This window comes from Tursiops truncatus, chromosome 2 (assembly GCF_011762595.2).
Source record: "Tursiops truncatus isolate mTurTru1 chromosome 2, mTurTru1.mat.Y, whole genome shotgun sequence".
NCBI classification, from domain to species: Eukaryota; Metazoa; Chordata; class Mammalia; order Artiodactyla; family Delphinidae; genus Tursiops; species Tursiops truncatus.
Window position 1 is genome coordinate 173,866,474 of NC_047035.1, and position 24,500 is coordinate 173,890,973.

The window sequence follows — 24,500 nt, forward strand, 5'->3', positions numbered from 1 at the left end:
GGGTAGATTTTTATTAAGTTAGAAGAATGCCCTCCTAAACACTATACCCTGCCTAGTTCAGTCATATGTGGAACACATGTGAAAGAACAAATATCTATATGTGCTTGCACTTTACGAGGGTGAATGATTAGATCTTACACGTGAAAATGACCTTGTTTGTATTTCTAAGTATATTCTAGTATATTCCTTTTTTTTCTCGGAAAAAACCAAATGAACTTTTTTGCCAACTCAACAGTAACCTTTTTTTTTTTTCCTTTTGGAAGAATCCTGCAGAACTTTACTACCGTATATAATACCCTGTTTTTTGAATAGTTTTTTTTTACAAAGTATTTTCAACACATAGTATTCTAAGTTTAATCCTTCCTTCAGCCAAATGGGTTAAATAGTATTATCTCTCCCTTTCTAATTCAGGGAAACTGAAAGACAAAGAGACTCAGTGACTTGTTCAAGCTCACGGAAGTTTCAGTTGAACACATACATCTCCCCACTCGGTTCACGGATCCTTCCACAACTTCTCAACGCATTGCACCGTTGAGGTGGGGCTGGAACATGGTCCTGAAAATGAGGGTCAGTCTAGTCTTTTCGGGTTTTGGTTTGGGGAATAGCAGTGAATATCTGGTGAGACCACCTTAGCAATAGGTCTAAAATTAGGGGAAGTGGGACAACCCAGACCTTCTGTAACGCTCAGTAGAAGAGAAGTTGCCTTGGAGGGACTCGAACAAACTAGTCCCCCAGGACAACTCTGTAAAGCATTTTACTGTGTCAGTGACTGACATTCAGAAATATCTGAATTTAAAGAGACCCTTTTTTAAAAAAAAAACTTATTTATTTATTTTTGGGTGTGTTGGGTCTTCATTGCTGCACGTGGGCTTTCTCTAGTTGTGGCGAGCGGGGGCTACTCACTGCGGTGGCTTGTTGCGGAGCACGGGCTCTAGGCGTGCGGGCTTCAGTAGCTGTGGCTCACGGGCTGTAGAGCGCAGGCTCAGTAGTTGTGGCGCACGGGCTTAGTTGCTTCGTGGCATGTGGGATCTTCCCGGACCAGGGCTCAAACCCGTGTACCCTGCATTGGCAGGCAGATTCTCAACCACTGTGCCACCAGGGAAGCCCAGAGAGGCACTTTTTAATTGAACTGATTAGCAGTGTTCAACCACTCAGGGGAGGAAGAAGATTGTCAAATACATTATATTAATGCAAATATTAATATAGGCAGTTAAGAATTTTCTAAGTGGATCAAAACTCATTCTGTAGATTATCTTTCACCTTTTCTAATCATTTTGTGCCAATTTCAGAATTTTATTATTTGTTTCTTAAATAGGACAGACTGAGATGGGAATAAGCATTTATTATAACTGAGCAAATGACTGCTACTATTAGTCAGAATCTGGGTACCATAAGATTACATTATTTTTGGAAAATTGAGCTTTAAGGTATTAGGATCCTCTCATTTATATAAATATCTTGAGAAACTTGAATTCCATCCATGCTTAAAAAAGTTATTTTTTAAATCAGTGAAATATAGTACAACGACTTTAAAAACAGGCCGTTGCCTATAAAGTTAAACCACTCAGCAGTTTCACGCTAGGCAGTTTCACCCAAGAGATATGAACATGTTTATCTACACAAAGACTTGGACACAAATATTTATAGCAGTTTTATTCATGAGAGCCAAAAACTGGCAACAACTCAAATGCCCAACCATGGGTGAACAGATGAGCAAATTGCACTAGAGTCATAGGACGGAATACCATTCAGCAATAAAAAGAAATGATTTACTGATACGTACAATAAAAGAATGTATACTGTTTGATTTATATGAAATGATATGAAATTCTAGAACAGGCAAAACTAATTTATGGTGACAGAAAGCATCAGTGATTGCCTGGGGCCAGGGAAGGGGGGTGGGGGTGGATCATAAGAGAACACAAGGGGACTCTTTGAGGTAATGAGGGAACTTTTTGATGTTAATGTTCTATATTTTCTTGTAGTGTATCTGGGATTTGTTTTAATTGGGCATGGTAGGGTTACAGACACAGAGACAACTGCCTTTGGAAGAAGAATTTATTACTTACAGTTCCCAAGAAAGGGGCTGTGCCAGGCATTCAGGGCCACATGGGGAAGCTCCAGGGTTGGAAGTTCCAGGGAAGGCGGGATGGGAAAGCATGGCCTAGAGCCTTTATTGTGGTCTCCCTGGGAAAGGCGAAGCAGGGCAAAACAGTTTAGGATTGGCTAGTTTGAATGATGTCAGTGGTTCCAGGGTCTAAGGTAGTCCTAGCTGTCCAGGGCCTGGCCCTGGGGTGATTGAAGCCAGGGGAAATACTGGCTTGCTGTGTAAGAGTTCCATAAAGGAAGTGGTTGGGGATTTGGACTTTGCATTGAAAGATGTGCTCTCCGGAGGTGGTTTGCTATCTCTAGGATTATCTAGCCCTGGAAGGGGTACTCTGTCCAGCCAGCCAGGCCCCTCATATGTCAAAACATCATCAAATGTAGAAAAAGAAGAATGTAATTCCTACATAGATATGTATACGTTTGTGTGTGTGTGTGTTTGCTGTATGTAGATTATACCTCAATAAAGCTGATTTGAAAAGTTTTTTTAAAAAAATAGTGAAATATAATGGGCGCATGAAATTAAACAAGGTAGGAGAATTCATCCTCAAGTGCATTAAACGTTTGCAGACAATACCCAGGTTTATAAAAGAACAGAGCATCATCGAATACTTCATAGGTACAAGTTCATTCAGGCAGTTCCTTTCTTTCCCTCTCTGTGTTATGACTATTTCCTTATTACAGTAAAAGAAAGGTGGCTTTTTCACTCATACGATGTCTGGGGTTATGCAGCCTTTCTGAGGCCTTTCCTGCCATGGTGCTGAAGTATACGATGAGCGGTTCTTAGGGCTGGACAAAAAAGGCTTAAATCAGCTTCTCCTTCAACGTTTTCAGTGACAGAGTTCAGCATTTCAAATAGCAGGTAATGGAGTGGGCGTCAGAGTTGAACGTCAATAGTCATAAGAAGCTGCTTCCTCGCGTCCGGCTGAGGTTTGCTTCCTTGTAACTTGTCTCCCTTCCTGGTCTGACTACTGCCCACTGGAGTTACCTAGTGTCGCTCGACTCTTTCCTCCATGTAACTTCCCTTCAAATATTTCAAGATGACTATTGCTTTCCCCTGAATTCTCTCATTTCCCAGGTTCACTCCCTTCCCAGCTTCTCTAAATCACTTTTTCCCTATTACTTCATTCCCATTCTTTGTTTCACTGATTTTCCTTTAATTCTAGTTTCCAGCAACAAACCTTCTCTCTCCATTTCCATTGACTTGGTACACACTTGTACAGGTGTTCATGAGACAGAAAAATGGAGGAAAGATGGAGGGGAAGGGAGACTGAACGTAGCGGTGCAGGAGCGTGTATATGAATTTAGGGACCTGACACACTTGGAGAATTGGTTCTGGCTCGTCCAAGTGACCTTGAGCACGTTACTTAATTTCCTTGGGCCTCAGTTTCTTGACCGTAAAGACGAGGACAGTGCTGATTCCCTGGTGAGGATAAGAAGATTTTGTGTGTGTGTGTGTGTGTGTGTGTGTGTGAGAGAATTACTTTGTAGGTCCAGCCCATAGCAAATACTCAGTGCAGAAGAGCTATAGTGTAGAATACAGTGGAGGGGCAGGTGTCTTCTGTAGATTCACCAACTCTGGCTCTAGCCTCAAACCTAAAATCTGTGGGACAGTCCCTGTGCAATGCTTTAAAGTCCAGAGCCACGAGATCACCATAGAATCAAAACTGAAGGAAGGCCTGGGAGAAGAACAGCTTCCCAATCAATAGGTTAGTAGCGTTATCTTCATATATAAAGAAGAGCCTGTTACAAATGACCCATAGTTAGACACCTAGAGACTTTATTACCTTTTTAAATGTTTTCATGTTTCAAGTTTTTCTGACCAATTGCATTATATTATGGCACTTATCTGAATGACAGTGTTTATTCTTTAGGAAATAGTTCCCTAGAAATAATTCCCTAATACTAATCAGTTAGTATTAAGTTCCCTTAATAATCTCGAGTAACATCCACATTGTAGCTCTCTGGATGGTGCCTACGTCCACACACAAGAGCACGCACTTAAACGCCTACTCACACTCTGGGTTAATGGTAAGAAGCTTATTGAGCATAGAGCAAACAGTTTTCATTTATTCTGTAAGATTCTTTATCTAGGTGTGTTTTTAGGAAACTTGTCAAGGCAGCATAGCAAAGACAAGGCAAGGTGTGCCTTAGGTTTCCTCAACTAGAAGATTTCCATTTCCAGCACCATCAAGTTGTCACTTCTCAAGTAACCAATTCACCTAATTTCCATTTTTAAATTTTCATTTTTAATCAACTCTGTTTAAATGTGACATATAAACTAAAATTAAAAGTAACCGTATGAGTGATTTATAAAGCATATTAAGTCTTGCTATAATCGATAGTATTCACTCATTGTGTTCTTTAATTTTTGTTCCTTTCCAATAGGTTTTTCTACTTAATGTACTTTTCAGCATTTAAGTAGGAAAAGCCAGGTTATAATGATCAGAGATTCTCTAGACTGTGAAGGACACAGTGGCTGCTAAATGCTGTTTCATAGTACCTTGAGTCAGGATGCCCGCTGACTTTGCTTGTGTGATATTTGAAAAATGCTAATACATCTTACATGACTTTTTAATGCATCTTCCCTGTAGAACATGTATATAATGGCCTTTTACTTCCAGCCCAATCAGAAGGTGAGATATTGTGATTACTCAGGTGTTTTCTTTAATACGCATTAGGTGTATTTATTGCCCTTTTGTTTTTCATAATTACAGTGGAATTAAATACAGTCATGCTTTATGTGGCAGAAGAAGATAACAGACTCCATTTGAGTGAATTTTCTACTTTAAGTACCAAGATATTGGGGGTGTACAGTTGAGATTATTTTACTGGTAATGCTTATCTAATATAACATTCCAAAGCAATTAAAATAAAAAGTTGATTTTTGTTTTGCTTTTTTTCAATTGCAGAGATAGTACTTGTTCATTGGGGAAACATAGCAATATGTCCATAAGCATAAGAAGGAAAGTTAAATAACAGTTTAATTCCTCACTCAGAGAGATAGCCACTTTTAACATGTGGCAGTTTCTCCTAAGTTGGTTACAGAGTGGTACAGTAACCAGCTCCTCTCATATAAAAATGTGCGGCAAACATTTTTCAACTTTTTAAATATTTTAAGAAACAGTGTCTGTAATAGTTTCATTATAAAAATATATCCTAATTGACTTGGTGTATATCTTCAATGGTAGCCTGAAGAATTTAGAAAGATAATGCGGATGATGCTAGTGAAGATGGTAGTACATAGCTTTGCACAGTATCATGATTTTCTGAGGTGGAAGGAAGCTCTAGATGAAAAGGAATGCAGAACTTTAAGGCTCAGGGTGCATCCTGCAAAAATACCCCCCAAACGCTTTGCATGCACCGCTCTGTAGACTTTTTCCAAGCATGCATTGCTTTGTCTTTTTTTATTTTTGCCATTTTTTAGGGAAAGAAATCTAAATTTTTTTTTTGAAATTTATGTTTATTTGGTTATTAGTAAGGCTGGACATTCTAATGATTTACTAGTTTGACTTATATAAATCTGCAAGTTTTATGGAGTGCTTTCTCATTCTTATTAATTTGTTTATAACAGACCTGAGAGTGCAAGGACCATTTCTACCATATCCTTGCATAGTTGCACCTCGAAGACTGTTTGTTAAATGAGTAAGTGGGTGACTATATATCTATTGTAAATTTTCCATTTTTTCCCAATATTTGCCTTAATTTTTGACAGCTCTATTAAGGTGTAATTGGCATACAATAAATTACATGTATTTAAACTGCGATGCGGTATGTTTTGCTATATGTATGTAACACCCATGAAGCCGTCACCACAATCAAGGTAGTGAATGTATTCTTCTCACTAATAGGTGGATATATGTTCGTCGTGCCCAGCTGTAGGCCCTTCCTCCCAACTCTCTGTCTTCCTGTGCTCAGGCAACTATTAATCAGCTTTTCATTCCTACAATTTGCATTTTCTAAACACTTATAAAAATGAGGGCATAAAATATGTACCCTTTCTTTATCTGGCTCCTTTCATACAGCATGATGTTTTCGCAGATTCATCCATATTGTAGTGTGGATCAATAATTTACTCCTTTACATTGCTGAGGAGTGTTATGTTGAATGGATATACCACAGTTGGTTTAACGGCTCACCTGTTGATGAACATTTGGGTTGTTTCTGGTTTGGGGCTACTATCAATAAAGCCGCTGTGAACATTCTTTGTACATATGCTTTCTTTTCTCTTGGATAAGTGGGAAGGAATTGCCTGGATCATATGATAGGTGTATCTTTAACTTATGAAGAAAACGCCAAACTATTTTTCAAAGTAATTGTACCATTTCACATTACCACCAGCAGTGTGAAAGACTTCCACTTCCTCTACGTCCTTGCCAACGCCTCGGTATAGTGTTGTTGTGGTTTTTTCTATTTTAGCCATTCTAATAGGTGTGTGACTTTCACTTACATTTGTGGTTTTAACTTACATTTCTGTAATAACTAAGGATGTTGAGCACCTTTTTATGTCCCTGTTTGCAAGCCATATCTTTTTTGATGAAGTATCTCTTCAGATCTTTTGCCTGTTTTTTTAAATTGCATGTTTTTTTTTTATTATTGAGTTTTGAGAGTACTTTATTCTGGATATAGTGTCTTTACATATTTATTATTTGCAATTATTTTCTTTCACTCTGCAGCTTGTCTTTTCCTTCATTAATCGTTTTTTAAAGAGCAGAAGTTTTTAATTTTGGAGTCCAACTTATTAGTCATTTTGTGGATTATGCTTTAGATGTCCTATCTAAGATGTATTCACATGATGAAAAGCCATAGCGTTTTAGAAGTTTTGTAGTTTTAGGTTTTACATTCAGGTGTATGTTGCCCTTTGGATTTGTATGTGGTATGAGGTATATCTGAAAGTTTTGTTGTTGTTTGTGTATGGATATCCAATAGTCCAAGCACCATTTGTTGAAGTGACTATCTTTTCTCTACTGATTGCCCTCTGTACCTTCATGAAAAATCAGTTGGTCACATATGTATGGGTTTATTTCTGGACTCTCTAATAAGTCTTGAAATTAAAAGAGTATTATCTGTTTGTCTTATTGTTAAAAATGATTTTGGCTATTCTGGGTTCTTTGCATTTCCATGTGAATTTAAGAATAAGTTGGTTAACTTCTACAAAACGTCTATTGGGATTTTGATTAAGATTCCATTGAATCTATAACTCTGTTTGCAGAGAATTACCATTTTAACAATATTGAGTCTTCTGACCTGTGAACATGGTATATCTCTCCATTTATTTACGTCCTTAAAAATTTCTCTCATCATTGTTTTGTAGTTTTCAGTGTTTCACATCTTTTTTTCAGATTGACCCTTATTTCATATTTTTGATGTTGTTACAAATAGCATTTTAATTTCTGATTTATTGTTTCATTTCTGATTGTTACTAGTGTATGAAATGTAATTGATTTTTATATATTGATCTTGTATTCTTTAACCTTGTTAAACTCACTTAGTTATATTTATAGATTCCATTGAATTTTCTATGTAGATAATCACGCCATCTGCAAATACAGTTTATGTCTTGTTTTCCAGTGAAGATGCATTTTATTCATTTTCTGCTTTACTGCATTGGCTAGAACTTCCAATACAATATTGGTGAGAGTAGATATCCTTCTCTTAGTTGTAAACTTAGAGGGAAAGCATTCACTTCTTCTCTATTGGCATGATGTTAGCCATAGGTTTTTTCATAGATGTCCTTTACCAAGTTGGGGAAGTTTCCTTCTATTCTTACTTTTCTAAAAGATTTTTTTTTAAAGGAATGAATGTTGGATTTTGTCACATGCATTTTCTGCATCTATTGAGATGATCGCATAGTTTTTCTTTTTTTACTTTGTTAATATGGTGAATTACATTGATTTTGAATATTAAATACGTGTACATTCCTGGGATAACCCTACATGGTCAGGATGTGTTAATATTGTTGGATTTGATTTACTAACATCTTGTTTATAATTTTTGCATTTCTGTTAATGAGGGATATTGTCCGGAGGTTTCCTTCCAGTGGCTTCTTGAGTGATTTTGGATTCTGGATAATGCTGGCCTCATAGAATTAGATACTTAGAATTCCCTCCTTTTCAGTTTTCTGGAAGAATTTGTGTATTATTGGTATTATTTCTTCCTTAAATATTATTTTTGTGTATAATTGGTATTAATTAATTGGTTTTATTTCTTTCTTAAATATTCAGTACAATTCACCAAAGAAACCATTTGGGCCTAGAGTTCCTTAAGGGAAGATTTTTAACTAAACGTTCAATTTCTTTGAAAACATAAGGGCTCACTTTTTGAGTGAGCTTTGGTAGTTTGTGTCTTTCAGGGTAACTGTTCATTTTATTTAAATTATCAAATTTATTGTCAAAATGTTGTTTGTAATGGACCCTTATGTCTTTTTTTTTTCTTTTTTTTTGACGCTACGTGGGTCTCTCACTGTTGTGGCCTCTCCTGTTGCGGAGCGCAGGCTCCGGACACGCAGGCTCAGCGGCCATGGCTCACGGGCCCAGCCGCTCTGTGGCATGTGGGATCTTCCCGGACCGGGGCACGAACCCGCAACCCCTGCATCGGCAGGCGTACTCTCAACCACCGCGCCACTGGGGAAGCCCCCTTACGTCTTTTTAATAGTGGTAGTCTGTAGTGATGACACCTCTCTCATTCCTGATACTGGTCATTTGTGTCTTCTTTCTCCTGATCAGTTGAGCTAAAAGTTTATCAGTTTTATATATTCTCAAAGAATCTGCTTTTGATCTAATTGATTTTAGCTATTTTTCTGTTGTCCATTTCACTTATTTTTTCTCTGATCTCTTATTTCCTTTCTTCTACTTACTTTGGGTTAATTGTACTATTTTTTTATTTTTTAAGGTGGAAACTGAGGCTTGAGACCTACCTTCTTTTCTAATATAGATGCTTTTAGTGCTCTAAATTACCCCCTGGGTACTGCTTTAATGGAATCATACAAATTTTGGTATGTTATGTTTGCATTTCATTCAGTTCAAAACACACTCTAATTTTCTTTTTGGTTTCTTCTTTGATCCATAGGTTATTTATAGGTGTGTGATTTAGTTAACAAGTATTTGGAGACTTTCCAGATACATTTCTGTGATTTTGGCTTCTACTTTTATTCCGTTGTGCTCAGAGAATATACATTATGACTTGAATCCTCTTAAGTGTATTGAGCCTTGTTTTTATGACCCAGAATATGGTGCCTTAATAAATACTTCGTGTGCACTTGAAAACAATGTGTATTCTGTTGTATTGGGTGGAATGTTCTATAAATGTCAATTAGGTAAAATTGGTTTATAGCGTCATTCAAATCTCCAGAGTCCTTAATGATTTTCTGTCTGCTTCTTTTATCGATTATTGGTTATTAATTATTCTCTATTTCTCCTTGCAGTTCTATCAGTTCTTGCTTTATGTATTTTGAAGCTCAGTTAGTAGGGACATAAACATTTAGGAGTTTTGTAGCCTTTTGATGAGTTGTCCTTTTGTAATTATGAAATGACCTTCGTTATGCCTGGTAACATTCTTTGCTCTATAATCTGCTTTTTCTGATACTAATATAGCCACACCACCTTTCTTTTGACTAGTGCTAACATGATATATCTTTTTCCATTCTTTTACTTGTAATCTGTTTGTGTCCTTATATTTAAAGTGCCTTTCTTACAGGCAGCATGTAGTTGGGTCTTGCTTTTTTGTCCAATCTATCTTTTAATTGGGATATTTAGATCATTTATGTTTAATATGATTATTGATATGTTTAGGTTTTAATCTATCATCTTGCTTTTTGTTTTCCATTTATTCTACCTATTCTTTGTTCTCTTTTCCTGTTTTCCCTTGAAAACTGAGTATATTTATGATTCCATCTTTTTGTTGTTGGCGTATTAGATAAAATTCTGTTTCGTGATTTTAGTTGTTGCTTTGGGGTGTATAATATACATGTTTAACTTATAATCTAGCTTCCAGTGATACTATACCACTTCACCTGTAGTCTAAAGAACCTTACAATAGTATATTTACATTTCTCCCCTCTCTACATTTGTCCTGAAATTCTCATACATTTTATTTTTACATATGTTATAAACCCCACAATGCAGTGTTAATTATTTTTATTTAAACCATTATATTTTAAAGAGATTTTATTAAGAAAAAAGCCTTACATGCTTATCATGTAGTTCTGATTTCTAGTGTTGAAATCTTCCTTTCTGTATATAGATCTATATTTTAATCTAATATCATGTTCCTTCTACTTAAAGGGCATCATTTAACATTCCTGTAGTGCGGGTGGGCTTGTGATGAATTCCTTTGGCTTTTGTGTATACAAAAATGCCTTTATTTCTCCTTTATTTTTGAAAGATACTTTCTGTGAACATAGAATTCTAAATTACAGATCTTTTTTTCTTCAAGTACTTTAAAGATGCTGCCCTAATGTCTTCTTACTTGCATTGCCTCACTTTAAATCTTTCCTTTTTTCACTCGTTTTGAGCCACTTGGTCATGATATGCTTTGGTGTAGTTTTCATGTTTCTTATGCTTTAAGTTTTTTGAGCTTTTTGGATCTGTTCATAGCTTTACTCCAATTTGGAAGTTTCTGCCACTATTTTCTTAAAATAATTTTTCTGACTTTCCATCTCTCTCTTCTCCAGTTACTGATATACTAGACTGCTTAAAGTTGTCCTAGAGCCCACTGGTGATCTGTTCATTTTTCTTTTGCTCTCTTCTTCCTGAGTTTCATTTTGGGTAGTCTCTATTGCTATGCCTGCAAGTTCACTAGTATTTTCTTACGACATGCCTAATATGCTGATAATCCTATCCAGTGTATTTTTTTACCTTATATATTGTAGTTTACATCTTTGGAAATTTTATTTGGGTCTTTTTTTATGTCTTTCCTGTCTAAACTTTTTGAACATATGAAATACAGTTACACATCTAATGATCTTGTCTGCTAATCCTAACATCTGTGTCAGTTCAGGGTCAGTTTTTATTATTTTCTACTCTACGGCTCATATTTCCTGCCTCTCTGTATTGCTTACGCTTCTTTATTAGCTGTCAGACACTCTGGCTTTTACTTTCTTGGGTGATGGATATTTCTGTCTTTCTATAAATATTCTTGAGCCGTGTTCTAAATACACAGGTGAGACACTTGGAAACGCTTTGATCCTTTTAGGTCTTGCTTTAAGATTTGTTTTGTGAAACCAAAGAAATGTTTGATGTAGGACCAGTTCTTCCCCTTTATTAAAGCAAGATTATTCTTTGTACTGTACCCAGTGTTCTGTGAATTAGGAGTTTTTTCAGTCTGACTTGTAAGAACAGACAGTATTCCTGTGAATACTTGATGGGACCCTATTCATTGCGCGCGCTCTCTCTCTCTCTCTCTCTCTCTCTCTCTCTCTCTCCAGCTCTTTTCTTCATTACTCTGGGAATTTCCACCCGCTTTCTCCCTTCCTGCACTGTAGATGATAGCGTTCTCCTCATTTGTTTCCTGTCTCTCAAAGATCAGTCTTTTGTCACCTAAGGTCCAGTGTTTCGAAATATTGTTTTGTGTATTTTGTCTGTGTCTTGGTTGTTTCAGGAAGGAGGGCAAACCTGGTCTCTGTTGTTCAGTCTTGGCTGGAAGCAGAAGTCATGCCCTTTTATTTTACCTAGTTTTCTATTTTAAAAACATTTAAAATTTTCAATGGAAAAATTCATCAGTCTTTACCTTAATGGCTTCTGTCTTTGGCGTCGTGCTTAGAAACACTTCCGTGTTTGAAGGCTTACAAAAATATTTACCTGTATTTTTTCAAGGACTTTAATTGTCTTATACATTCAAATAGTTTATTAATATGGAACCCCGTATTCTAGAGAATTTGGAAAGTAGCTAAAATGGAAGGGGAAACACCTGTAATTATACCACCAAGAACAAGGCTAATATCCATATTAACGTATTTCCTGTCTTGCATTTTTCTGTGCCTTCGTTTTTTGTGTAGTTGTCATCCTCGTGTGTCTGTCATTTGGTGTGTGCATCTGGTACATCGTATCATCACCATTTTCCATGTTGCGACGGAATCTTCAAAATTGCATTTTAATGACTGAATTATGTTTCATCAAATGATTATATTGCAGTTATACTGCCTTTACTTATATTGTTAAACATTTTAGTTATTTCTTAAGCAGAATCTATAAAACATAATTATCAGGCAGGGCATTTTTAGGGAACCTTAACTGCCTACTTGCACATTTCCCTGACCCTACGAGGGCAGAGAGGCAGATACAGGGCCCTCTCAGTGTGTCATTGCTCCTCTCCAAGCCCACACCAGTGCATTCAGTGAAAGCCTGTCTGTATAAAAACTAGAAGGAAAATAAAAACTTCAGTTTCCCAATAGTTCAGTCCATTCTTTATTACTCATATAGTTATAAATAAAAAGCTTGTAATTTATATTTTTCGTTTGTGTTAACATGGCATCTCAATTATTTTCTAATTATTATTTGTGCTTGGTTATTTTTAGGCAAATTGTTGTTCAAGTCAAAGACATCATAATGCAGAGTGCTTCATCAGTACCACCAAAAGATCAAGGTAAGATAAGCCATGCCAGGGAAACCGGTAATGTGTGTGTCGTAAAGAGTTTTAACAAATGCATTTAACGTCACTGTCCTCCAACCATAAGGTGACTTATTTCCTGGAACTAAGAACCAAAACTCCAATTACATACGAAAGTTGATTTCTTTTGGTAAATGACTTGAGTGTCTGTGGATTCCTGGTTTATCAGACGACGTCCCCTTTACTGAGGGCAGCCCGTCTCATCCCACGTAAAACTCACGGACGCCAGCACCTCAGCTGGTCATTTAGCTGGCGCTAACAGATGCCAGATGAAGTTACAGAGCGTTGGCTTTAACGAAGCAGAGTGACAGGTGTTCTAGTGAGAAGGATGTATACAGTATATATATTCTTGCACACGTATGCACACACAACACGCATGTAGAGAGAGAGAGGATGTTCGCTTATACATTTTTGACCTATTTCTTCCCATATACCCATTTAACAAAAAGAAACATAAAAGAAACTTTCCCCTCCATATGAATTTTTAAAAAGAAGATCATGGGTTTTTTTTTTTTTAGCAAGAGCTCCTGGACCTTTCAGGAAAGCCGTTTAAGGTGGAGGTAGAGTCATTTCTGAATAAAGAATAACTAAATTTTCCTCAGTATAAACGGCAAAGTCTAACCTTTAAGAGGAATTCAAGTCTTTCCCTGGCCTCTACTGATTCTCTTCCCTACAGAAGGTTTGATGTGTGTGTGAGAAAAATAATGCCTTTAAATGATTCAAAACTGGGCTTCCTTAGTGGAAGGTGTAGCTGTTCGTGAAAGGAGGGCATTTGCTTTAAAGACCCCTGAACTGGAGAAAACACTCTTTGTTTGCTCTGCCAAAATGAAAGGTGGTGGCATGACTGTGAAGAGCGTGGCGTCTGTGTCTGAAAGTCATTTCTGCCCCTGCAGTGCATAACCTTGGGTACATCACTTGACCTTAACTTTCTCATCTATAAATCCGTAAAATGAAGAAAGTAAGCCCTACGCTCTAGGTGATGTGGGGGTTGAAGGAGGTAATGCTGTAAATCACTCCGCACACGACTCCCCGCGGAGCGGGCCCTTATGAGGTGACGGCGGCTCTTGCTGTCAGGGGTGGTTATTAACACGTGGGCCCTGCCCGCCTGTGGAGGCCCACGCGGGAAGATGGGCACGGCTGCCTCCTGCTGGGGATGCCTCGCCGCCTTCAAAGGCCACGCGTGATCCAGGGGCGCTCATGGGAAGTGAACGCAGAGCAGACCCCCGGCTGGCTTCTCATCCAGGCCCGTGGCCAGAGGGAGAGTAAGAGCCCTTGAGAATCGCACACGTCCTAGCCCCAGACACTAGGGCAAGAGAGCGGACGGGGGCAGACGGGCAGGGAGAGCAGGCCCTCGCTAGAAGTTAGAAGTGTGCATGCCCGTGAGCGTTTCGGTGCGTGTCCCCTGGGAGATCTCTGCACTTGTAGCCGATCAGTGTCCGAGCTGGCCTGACCTCCGTCCCCTGAGCAGGCGAGGAGAGGTGTGGCTGCTTGGAAGAGGGAGTCAGGAAAGCTGGGCCCTGGCCCGGATATAGCCCCAGCCAGCTGTGGGCCGCCAGACCAGTTATTTTGCCCCTAAGCCTGGGTTTCTTACTAGCGAAGCCAGGATTCCTTGCCGTTCTTTCCCAGCTCTAGCAGGTTACGAGTCAGGGTGAGTAACTAAGCAACGAGCTGCTGGGTTTCTGGCTGACACAGGGAAGCAAAGCTTGTCTCCACTCACACCTCTTGCCTACTTTGCTCTCCTCAGGGTTTACTTTGTTTTGGTTTTGTGTCTGCCTCTCTGAGCTGCTGTGTAAGCTTAGTTATTACCTCCGTTGACTTGACCAAAGTAGAAGATGCCCTCACGCCTAGCGAGGATTCAGCAGCTCTCACAAACTCTGCATCAGTCTTTCCTGGGACCAAAGGTGTGTAAGCCCCAAACCCAGAATTTGACAGACAAAGAGATATAATAACTAAAAGATCTCAGTTAATCGAGGGCCTCAGTGTAATAGTCACTCTACCTACAACTTGACAGCCATTGTTTTATTTAATGTTCACGATGTTCAATATAATCTTTATTTCTGTGGTTCAGGGAGATTAGGGTTTTTTTTTTTTAACCAAGGTCACCAACCAGTTCAGTGACTGAGCCAAGATTTGAAGCTAGAGCCATCAAAGTCCAAGACTGTTTGTCCCCTGCGTCATACGATACATTTATAAGGAAGATTCTAGTCTAGTTTTAGATCATCCCCCTTTTTCCTCTCTGATGAAACATTGTGCTTAATTAAATATATGAATACTTAAAGCTATTTCAATCCAAAGTAAGCAGAAATTAGAATTTGTATCGTGGGAAATTATATCAGTAAGGAAAGCTATGAGGCCTAAGAATTGCCCGGTTATTCATTAATTTACTCATTTATCAATTGCTTTCTGTGTGTCCTGGATTACTATTCATATTTTTTAACAAAGAAAAATGCCAGATTTTTAAATTATGATTTTGTTTTCATTTCTTTCATCAAATATAATCACTTATGGGACATGAGAAGTTTGCTGATCACATGTCATTCATTAATTAAATGCTGAGTGATTTATGTAATGAACTATTGATGGCTGTCTATAAATTACAGTACATTCAAATTTCAGACTTGTAAGCACATGCGCATGCACACAGGCGCACACACGCACATTATACACGTTAACGTATGAAATTCAGGTAGGACATCACAGCAGAGTTGTGGAGCTTAAGAAAATCCATGGCATCATGTATGACACTATCTTCTAACAAAATTTCATACAGTGCAAGCAGATTTAATGATCACCAAGACAGTACTTACCAGGAACTATGCCCGATGTTGTGAGGGATCCAAAGATAAATCAGACAGAAGCCTGCGCTCTTACAAGACACAAAATCCTAGTAGAACAGCAGACATGTGTGTAATTAACCAGAATAAAGCATGACAAATGCTGTACTAGACCTGAGTGTGACGTACTTGGAGAACGGTTGGTTGAGCCAGAAGTTTGAGGCTGGTCAGGAAACACGACAGGAGGTAGCGTTTGCTCAGGATGTGAGCACAAGTGTAGAAGTCAGTCAGGTGGGGTTTAGGGCCCGCAGGATGTGGATTAAAGCTAGGAAAGAACTAGAGGAAACTAGTTAGAAATTCCAGTGCCTTCTATTTAAATGTTTCCTAATTTTGGATAAAGAAATTAACATTGTAACATCACTCAGATAATTTGTAGTATATTAAAAGCTTTCCATTATAATAGTGTTGTTATTATCCCTTTCTGTGTAAAAGTGTTACTTATAGAATCTCCAGAAGTTCATCAGACTTATTTTGTTACAATTTTCTATCTTCTCACGCATTCAGGATTTAGAGATAGGGTTTATGGTTTTCCCATAACTTTCTTTTTTTTGTTTGGTATTTTCAAATGATAAGCTAATAAAAATGTAAGGACATGTATTCTGTGTTGGAAAACAGCAAATTGTAGCAAGTGATAAACCATGTTTTGGAAAAAAAAAAAAAGGGCATGAAAACAACCTGATAAGGCCAACTACAGCCGTAACTTCCACTTTAAATTTGTTGAAGGAAAGAAAACCACCAGAGTGACTGAAAACGCAAAGGCATTGATTTACTTGCCAGATGAGGAAACACACAAGTGAGCAGCCTTGCCAAATGGTTCTGTTAGAGGGACAGTTTATGTTCGTTATGTGCCAGGAAGAAGTTGACTGTAGTTGTGCCAGTTAAGGATTGAAGTGAGCACCTTGGAGAGGGCAGGATGAGTGTCAAGTCCCCACACAGTTAATTAACACAAGTCCCACTGTTCATTGGTCAGAAAAGAGTCTTAGGTCCCGGGAGAGTCTGTTTTGCTGGAGCCATTCAAACCTCTTAGATACTCGCCAGCTTCGCAATTCAGCTTTGCCATTTCCTAGGCCAGTGTGCTGTGAGTAGAAAGGTCTTAGAGGTCTTCTGACACTTTCCTTGGCTCTGTCATAACATGTGTATAGTTTAAACGTAGTTATCAAATTGTGAGAGATGTTTCTGTCCAGTGAGAGCAAGAATAGATGACGCTGAGGAAATGGCAGATGCTTGGAGGCATCTTACTTCTTTCGAGTAAGAAGTAGTGGGTCTTAATGACCCCCTTCAGGAACACTGCAGTTAGCTAAACGCGCTCTGTACCATGCCTACTAGTCTTCAAAACCTGTGCATTATTTAACTGTGAAGCCAATAGCCATTACTGTCTTTCATGTGAATTCAGATTTGGAGCTGTGATAAAAAAGAAGAAAAAAACCTAGATTTTCTGATTCGGTGAAATACTTTAAAAATAATCATGGCACAGCCTAAAAATATATTCTTATGTCTTAGAGACATAAAAAGCTGTACTTACATCTTACAGAAATAAACATTTTCGTATTAGTGAATATAGAATTTTTGAACTCAAGGAACACTTGGGGTAGGTAGTTAATAATGTTCTTTTTTTTTAAGTTTAGGAAAATGATCCTACTTATTTTAGACTCTTAGTATCAGTTGGGTTCTTTATGTAAACTTTTTAATGAATTTTCTGTTTTTGGCGAGCTTTAAAGCATCCTGGCATGTAGTGGTTTCTCAAATACATATTAAATTTTGTTAAAAGTGCTTTAAACTCTCAAACACTTAAAAAAAACATATTACTCAGGTGCTATGAAAAGATTTTAATCTTTGTTTTTTTATGAAACACCAAGCTGAAGTTGTCAAGTCTATGTGTTCACTTAGCAAATATTTATTGCCTTTGGAGGGGCAATGAGCAAGGAGCAAAGGGGGAAAAAGGAAAACCAAACTAAGCTCTACTCGCTTATAGCTCAGTGTCAATGAATAAAACTGGGCTGTCTCTCCAAGCAGGAGTTGACCTTTTATGAGGACTCAGCCTAAGAATGGCTTATTGTCTTGTTATCTAACTAAAGTTTCACCCTTCGAACATGGTATTGGAGATGCTTCCCGAGCTCCTTTCCTGTCTTTTGCCCTCCGCAGCCCTCTCAGTCTGGGGAAAGAACACCAAGCTAAGAGCTGGACAGCTGAGCTCTGGTTATTCTTCTGCCCTTCTTTCTAGGCTCTGTGATCTTGGCTAAATCTGTGAGCCTCAGTCCTTTCATCTTTCGAATGGGGATGTTAATTTTGCCCTGACACAGTCCAATGAGATAAGGTACTGTTGATTCTCGTCACTTGCAGCCGTCACATTCTGTAAAGTCACCACAAACACTGGATTAGCTAATACTGCACCATGGCTCCTACAGGAAATGCAGGGTTAGGTTTCCTGTGAGCCTTTGGTCATTTTCGTCAGCTATCAACACAAACCCTGGCTTTATGTGTGTTTCTGTTTAAAGACACCTCACTGAATGTATCTTGTTGATTCCTTGACATTAATTGGCCTCACAGACGCAGCATTATAACTCATGCCTGAACAAAGCTTGTCGAACACACGTATTTTTTTCCATGAGGCACATCAGACTCTTCTAATGCTTAGGAACACTGCACAGCATATCAGCACTATGCTCGAGGGCTGTTTTAAACAGTGAAATCACTAACAAAAAGGAAAAAAGTTTTTTAAATGTGGCGCTAAATAGACTGCAGAAGGGACACTTGTTTACAGTATGGGAGCTGCAACAAGGCAGAGCATCAACTACTGCTAGGAACATGACACACACTTTTTGCCTGTGCATGTCTACACATGACCACGACAGTGCCACCAGTGTGGATTTGGGGGTGCAGGCAGGTGAATGCACAAATACAGAATCCGCGAGTGAGGCGCAACCATGTATGAATGCACTTTGTACATTCGTAGAGCGCAATACAAATCTCAGAGTCAGTTACAGAATAAAAGTGCTTTCGGGACGCAGGTATAATAACTTTGTGTAAAGTTGATATGATCGGTGTCACGTTAATCAGGTAATAAGTGTATTATTTGAAAGTGACCACAAGTTCTTAGGTCAGTAAAGCTACAAAGACAACTCTCGCTGTGAACTCTGGCTCCTCAGCGCTCACATTTAATGCACAGTAGCAGGGAGAAGCACTGTGACTTGTTGCTTTGCACTTAGCGGTTAAGGTGGCGTTGTGACCTCATTAAAGGCGCGGAGGGGCATTCCCTATGTTTTACCAAAGTATTATGTTTCTAAATACGTGACATTCATATGGAAACATTTTGATCTTAACTAGCGGTGTAAGTGCTGTTCTTGGGCTTTTGGTACCATTTTATGTTGCAGACCAAGTACAAATTGACATTTTCAAGCTGGTTTTGGTTAACTCCTTAACGTTGGAAATTGGAACTTTCCAATGTAATAACCTGCTGTATTAATATGTTATGCTGTTGACAGAAGTACAAATGGAAAACACACACATACCTACAGAAATTTCCTTGTAGAACAAAATGGAAATGACTCGGGTGGCCTAAACCTTATCAGGTAGACCTCGTATTGGGAGTTATTCTCCTATTTGAGATAAAATGCTAGAGTCTGGAATATCCTTTTTAGTAAATTCGGTTTATGAGTATCTCTGTTGTTTGAAATAGCCTGATTTCCACTGCTTAAAAAGCAGGCTACTCACCGGATCATCTCCTCTGGCCTGTATCAGTGTCACTGTAGCCACTCGGCAGCAGAGTCTGTCAGAAACTCCAATTAACCATGTAAATGTATTTCATAGCATCACATCTCACTTTGTCAGAACCCCTGCTGCCTTTCTATCATTAACATAAATGCAGGTGCAAACAGCATTTATGTACTTTGATAGGAAGCAGTTGGAGACATCTCACCGTGGGACCCAACATTTTCAGATTGTATACATCTGTTCAGATAATGTATGCGGCCCCAGCAACATGAACACAAGGATGGGAGCATCTGCCCCCAAGACCATTTGCCATATAGCAGGTGCTTACATCTTTATTTATGCAGATAGTTGGTGTGATAAGCTGAGTGGGGATAAAGGAAAGAATTTCGACAGCGGTATTTAGATGTTATGCAAGCCAGAAGTACAGGCTAGGCATTTTATGTTTGTAAAAGTCTACTACTAATAGGAATGGAAATTTGTAAGTCTAGTCATGCTTTGAATGAACATCTTGTCTTTAAATTAATTGGCACCGAAACCCTAAAAACATTTACAGAAATTCCAATGTCCAACTTATATTAGAAACAGCAAGTTATTATTTTGGTTTTGATAAAGTAACTTTAAATGATTTTGAATGCATTTTGCTAAAAGTTCTGAAAGGAAAACAGTGCTCTGTTTTTTTCAAAAATTCTAATACTACTAAGAGAATCTTGTGATGATATTTCTTAAAATTGGAGAAAAAATGCAAATGTCATTAGTTTAAATATGTTATAAGATGTTCCATGAATATAAATTGAGTAAAATAAATTTCAAAGCATTAACATTTATAATATTTTTGTCAAAAAATTTTTTTATTTAAGCTGTATTCTAACATTTCCAACTAGTGATATTTAATTATAATTTATATTTTTATTAGGATAAATTACCTTTAAACACTTCATTTTCACAACTCTGTCTCATGGATCTGCCGTATTATATTCTCACGAGGGAAAAGCGTGAAGGAAACAAAAACTTATCACCCAAAAGCAAGACATTTCCAGATTTTATTTTCTATTCTCATTCACATACACACACAAAAAATCAGAATCTTGAAAGAGCTTGAACTAGGTTTCATGTAGTCAGCAGTTCTCAAACATTTTAGTTTCAGGCCCCTTTACGCTCTTAAAAACTATTGAGGACTCAAAGAAGATTTTTTTATGTCAGTAGTGTCAAATGGGATTTACCATATTTGAGATTATAAACTGAAAAAATATGTGTTTGTGAATTCATTTTAAAATAACAGTAATCTCACTACAGCTTAACATAAATAACATATTTTGTGTAATTGGCTATATTTTCCAAAGCAAAAAAATTCGTGAGAAGACTAGCATTGATTTATGTTTTTTGCAAATCTTTAAAATCTGGCTTCACTGAAAATGGTAGGAGTCTCCTATCTGGTCCTGCATTCAGTATGTTGTGCTATATTGTTTATGTTGAAGTATTTGAAGAAAATCCAGCTTTACAGTCACTGGAAAGGGAGGGAGTATTTTAATAGCCTTTTCAGATAATTGTGGATAATTTTCTTTGCTACTACATCAAAATGTGTCAGATAACTATACCTGAGTTTAAACGAGTCAGGTAGCAGCTTAAAGTTTAGTTGTAATGTGAAATTTGAAACCGTGTCAGTGTACTTCTTGTATTCTGTTACATTTAGGTCCATCATGCAATGTGTATTAGAAAACAGTTCACTGAGTTACGCAGATCTTCTATATATGTCATTTTATACAATATTTTAAAAATCATATTTGTTAAAATAACCAGCAGTCTTACCTGAAAAATCACTAAGTCTAGGGAAGCTTCAATATCCTGATGATGGATTCAAGTTTTCCAACATTCTAATGCTGCTCGAAAGAATGATTTTTATCATTGGCCATGGGTACTGCCAGATGTTTCTTCTTGTAATGACAAGGCTCGTTCATTCACGTCTGAGAAAATGTCTGCGAGGTACCCAGGTCTGAATATGTTCTCTCAACATATGTGTGTCAGATGTTCTTTCAAGTCAAGATGGTTATTCCATGAAGAGCAGCTAGTCCAGCTTCAGACCATCACATGAGCACTGTTCCTCGTGGCCACCGTCATGCCTCAATGAGCAGCGGAAGTGCTCTGGGGGGGATGAACTGTGTCATCGTACAGAATTTTTAAAAGGCCCGTAAGGATCAAGGTTTAAGAAAACTGAAATTTTATCCTGCGTTTTTGTTCTGCTGAGGGAGTATGGTGGCAAAGGATGTGGCTGCTTGGACAGTTTGCTGTCACTGCCTGAGTTCACTTTTATCCAGTTAGGTCCTTTGCTCCATCAATGCAACATGTGCAGAGGCCGACAGGGTAGAAAAGGCAAGTGACGTCTTATTACGAGTATGAAAAGAGAGTGTGAGGACCCTCCCCAGGTTGGCAGACCATACTTTGAGAAACCGTGCTCTAGTCTAATCCTCCCTTGGTAAAAAGAGAAACTTAAGGCCAGGAAAGATGATCTCGCGCAGGCTCACTCCAGTAGTAAGTGAAAGAACCAAAGCCAGGCCTCTGTTCTCTTTCTTGCATGTAATGCAACTCGTCTCGTTTACCCCGAGGAGCTTCCCCCTCACCACCCAAAAAAGGAAAATTCTCAGATGCTCTGTCAAGGTGACTAAAGGGGCAGGACGTACCACATGAGGAATTTAGAAATTCTTTCAGCATTTTCACACTTCTTCATTCAGTCCTAATGTTCTTCATTGACCTCAGTTTTAGAAGCAAGAGCAATAGGATTTGAAAAACATCTGGGAAATTTATATTATAACTGAAATTATAAAAGACCTTAGTAATGATTTTTTTCCTTTCATTTTTGCTCATCATAAAAAACCTCTTTAAGTCGGTACCTAAAAGTGTTATTAAATTGATTGTGTAATTGATGCTTTAAAAAAGTTACATTTTGACATAGGCCTAGAGGGTTTGTTCATCAGAAGCTCTGTGAAAGGACACCATGGAGTTTGGGATTAAAATATACACACGACTATATATAAAACCAACAAGTACCTACTGTATAGCACAGGGAACTCTACTCAATAACCTATAACAACCTATAACAGAAAAGAATCTAGAAGAGAATAGATATACATGTATACATATAACTGAATCACTTTGCTGTACACCTGAAACTAACACAACATTGTAAATAAACTGTATTTCAATAAAAAAATTTAAAAAAAAAAGAAGAGGAAGGCCACCACGGAAGAAGCCTGGCTTTTAAGCACTAGGGCACTGTGAAGGGACTCCCTCTGTGTTAATTTCCTTAAAATCTTAAATCTCCTGTGAGTCTCCAGTAGCCATGCTGTAGACTCCTGTCAGGAAAAGGAAGCGTGCGCTCTCTCCTGAGGGTTACACTCTGATTGGAAAAGGTTAGTCAAAAGGATCTTCATTTTCCCAGCGTCGAGATGGTTGGTGTGGCACTCACAGCCACTGGAGGAGACCGACAATATAAACAGAGTCATCGCCAAACCCCTTCCTTAAGTTCAGTGTGTTGGAACGGAAGGAGAGCAGCTTTGGGGCCAGAGTGGGTTCACACCCATCTCTCACCTACCAGCTTGTGACCTCGCCAGGAAGTTTCAGTTCCTGCATCCGTGGCCCAGAGATGTTACTATCGAGAGCGGGTGGAGGATGAAGTGAGATCATAACTTAAGCACCGAATCTGACTCTTGACGGAGGGACATTTTAGTCCTTCACAAGGGGGTTTAAGGGTTTAGGATGAGGAAAGATAGAGTTAATAAGTAGAAACGGGGAGCATATACTCTACCTATGGTAAATTTTCTCACAAAGAAAAGAAAGGAGGTAGGGCAGTAGCTTGAAGAGGAGAGAAAGCCCAAGGATTATTTATGGTTGTTGGGTTTGTTTGTATAGTTTCTTGTCCAGCAAAAGCACAAGAGAAAGCAAGACAATACAGCCGAGAGCTATCAGGTCACTCATTTAGTGAATAGCGTATTGCCTGATGGCCACGTACCAGACAGGGACTAGGGACCGAGGTCCTGGCAGTGAACAAAGCCAGCCCCTGCTTCCTTGGAGCTTACATTCTAGTGGGAGGAGACAGGTGATATAACCTCATTATAAACATAAGTGCTGTGAAGGACAATTAAAGAAAACAGTTGAGCGCCTGGGGTGGAGCACAGCCTTCAGGTGGGATGGTCCGGAAGGCCTCCTGAACGCCCGGGGCTCGCTGATGGTGTAGGAGCCCAGAGGCAGCGGAGGGGCCTGGAGACAAGTGTGGGCGCAGCAGGTGTTGGGAACACCCCATTTCCTGATTCTGAGATACACATCTTCTTACCTTTTCGTGCTTTAGGACTCGGGGCATATGGTATATATTTAGAGCAATAGGGCCTCGCCCTCCTGACCCCACCCCAGGAAAAAGTAACCATATTTGTGTTGTATAATTAAAGAGGAGAGTTTAGAAATAGGAAGCAGGGCCAGTGACCTCTCTCTTCCGCACCAAGTGTCAGTCACTTGAAGCTGCTAAAACAAAGTACCACGGACCGAGTGGCTTCCAAACAACAGAAATTTATTTCTCAAGTTTAGAGGCTGAAAGTCCAAGATCAGGTGCCAGCGTGGTCAGGTTCTGGTGAGAGCCCTCTTCTGGGCGGCAGGCTGCCATCTTCTCAGTGTACGCTCCTGTAGCAGAGAGAGAGGAAGAGAAGTCTCTGGGGTCCCTCTTATAAGGGCACCAATCCCACTCATGAGGGCTCCACCCTCGTGACCTGATTAACTCCTAATACCATTACACTGGAGGTTAGCATTTCAATATGTGAATTTGGGGGTGGGGAGGGAAGGCACAAATACTCAGTTCATTGCAAGGTCAATGCCAAAAATCACTGACAAGAGAGAGAGCCATGGGGGAAGGGTAGGGTGGGGCAGAGGGGTGGGGCCTCAGACAAGCAGTGGGAGAAACCTGGGCTGGTCCCAGTGAGGGACTGAAGGGAGTCTGCTAGGACAAGAAACTGACTGTGGAATCAGTCTGCAGCCTCAGACTGGAAACCTGACATTTATGATGTTGTCCAGTGTTCACAGTGGTTGGATTTCTCCAGCACCAGGCAGCAGGCAGTGGGAGTGGAAAGCATGGGGGAAGTAGGGGAACCAGGCGGGGTAAGCACTGTGGAAAGACGCACGGCATGCCGGGAGTATCCAGGGATGATCAGGCAGGAAGCCAACTCCAGGACCAGGAGTATTTACCTAAGTACACATACCTATGTACGT

The 24,500-nt window shown here is 39.0% G+C and overlaps 1 protein-coding gene across 29 annotated transcripts in view; it reads left to right on the forward strand.

Annotated features, from left to right (window-relative positions):
• The window catches only part of ZNF438 (zinc finger protein 438), a 291,111-nt gene that overhangs the window by 132,055 nt on the left and 134,556 nt on the right, over window positions 1–24,500 (forward strand). For 27 of the 29 annotated variants that reach the window (XR_012330457.1, XR_012330456.1, XR_012330458.1 and 24 more), the window contains one exon: window positions 12,617–12,684. Coding sequence is in view for 24 of the 29 variants with exons in the window: in XM_073801764.1 (XP_073657865.1) it covers window positions 12,648–12,684 (37 nt within the window). In the remaining 5 variants the exon portion in view is untranslated. Of the gene's footprint in view, window positions 1–5,677; window positions 5,749–12,616; window positions 12,685–24,500 lie in introns of all 29 variants that reach the window. The other 2 variants (XM_073801765.1, XM_073801766.1) reach the window with 1 other exon arrangement.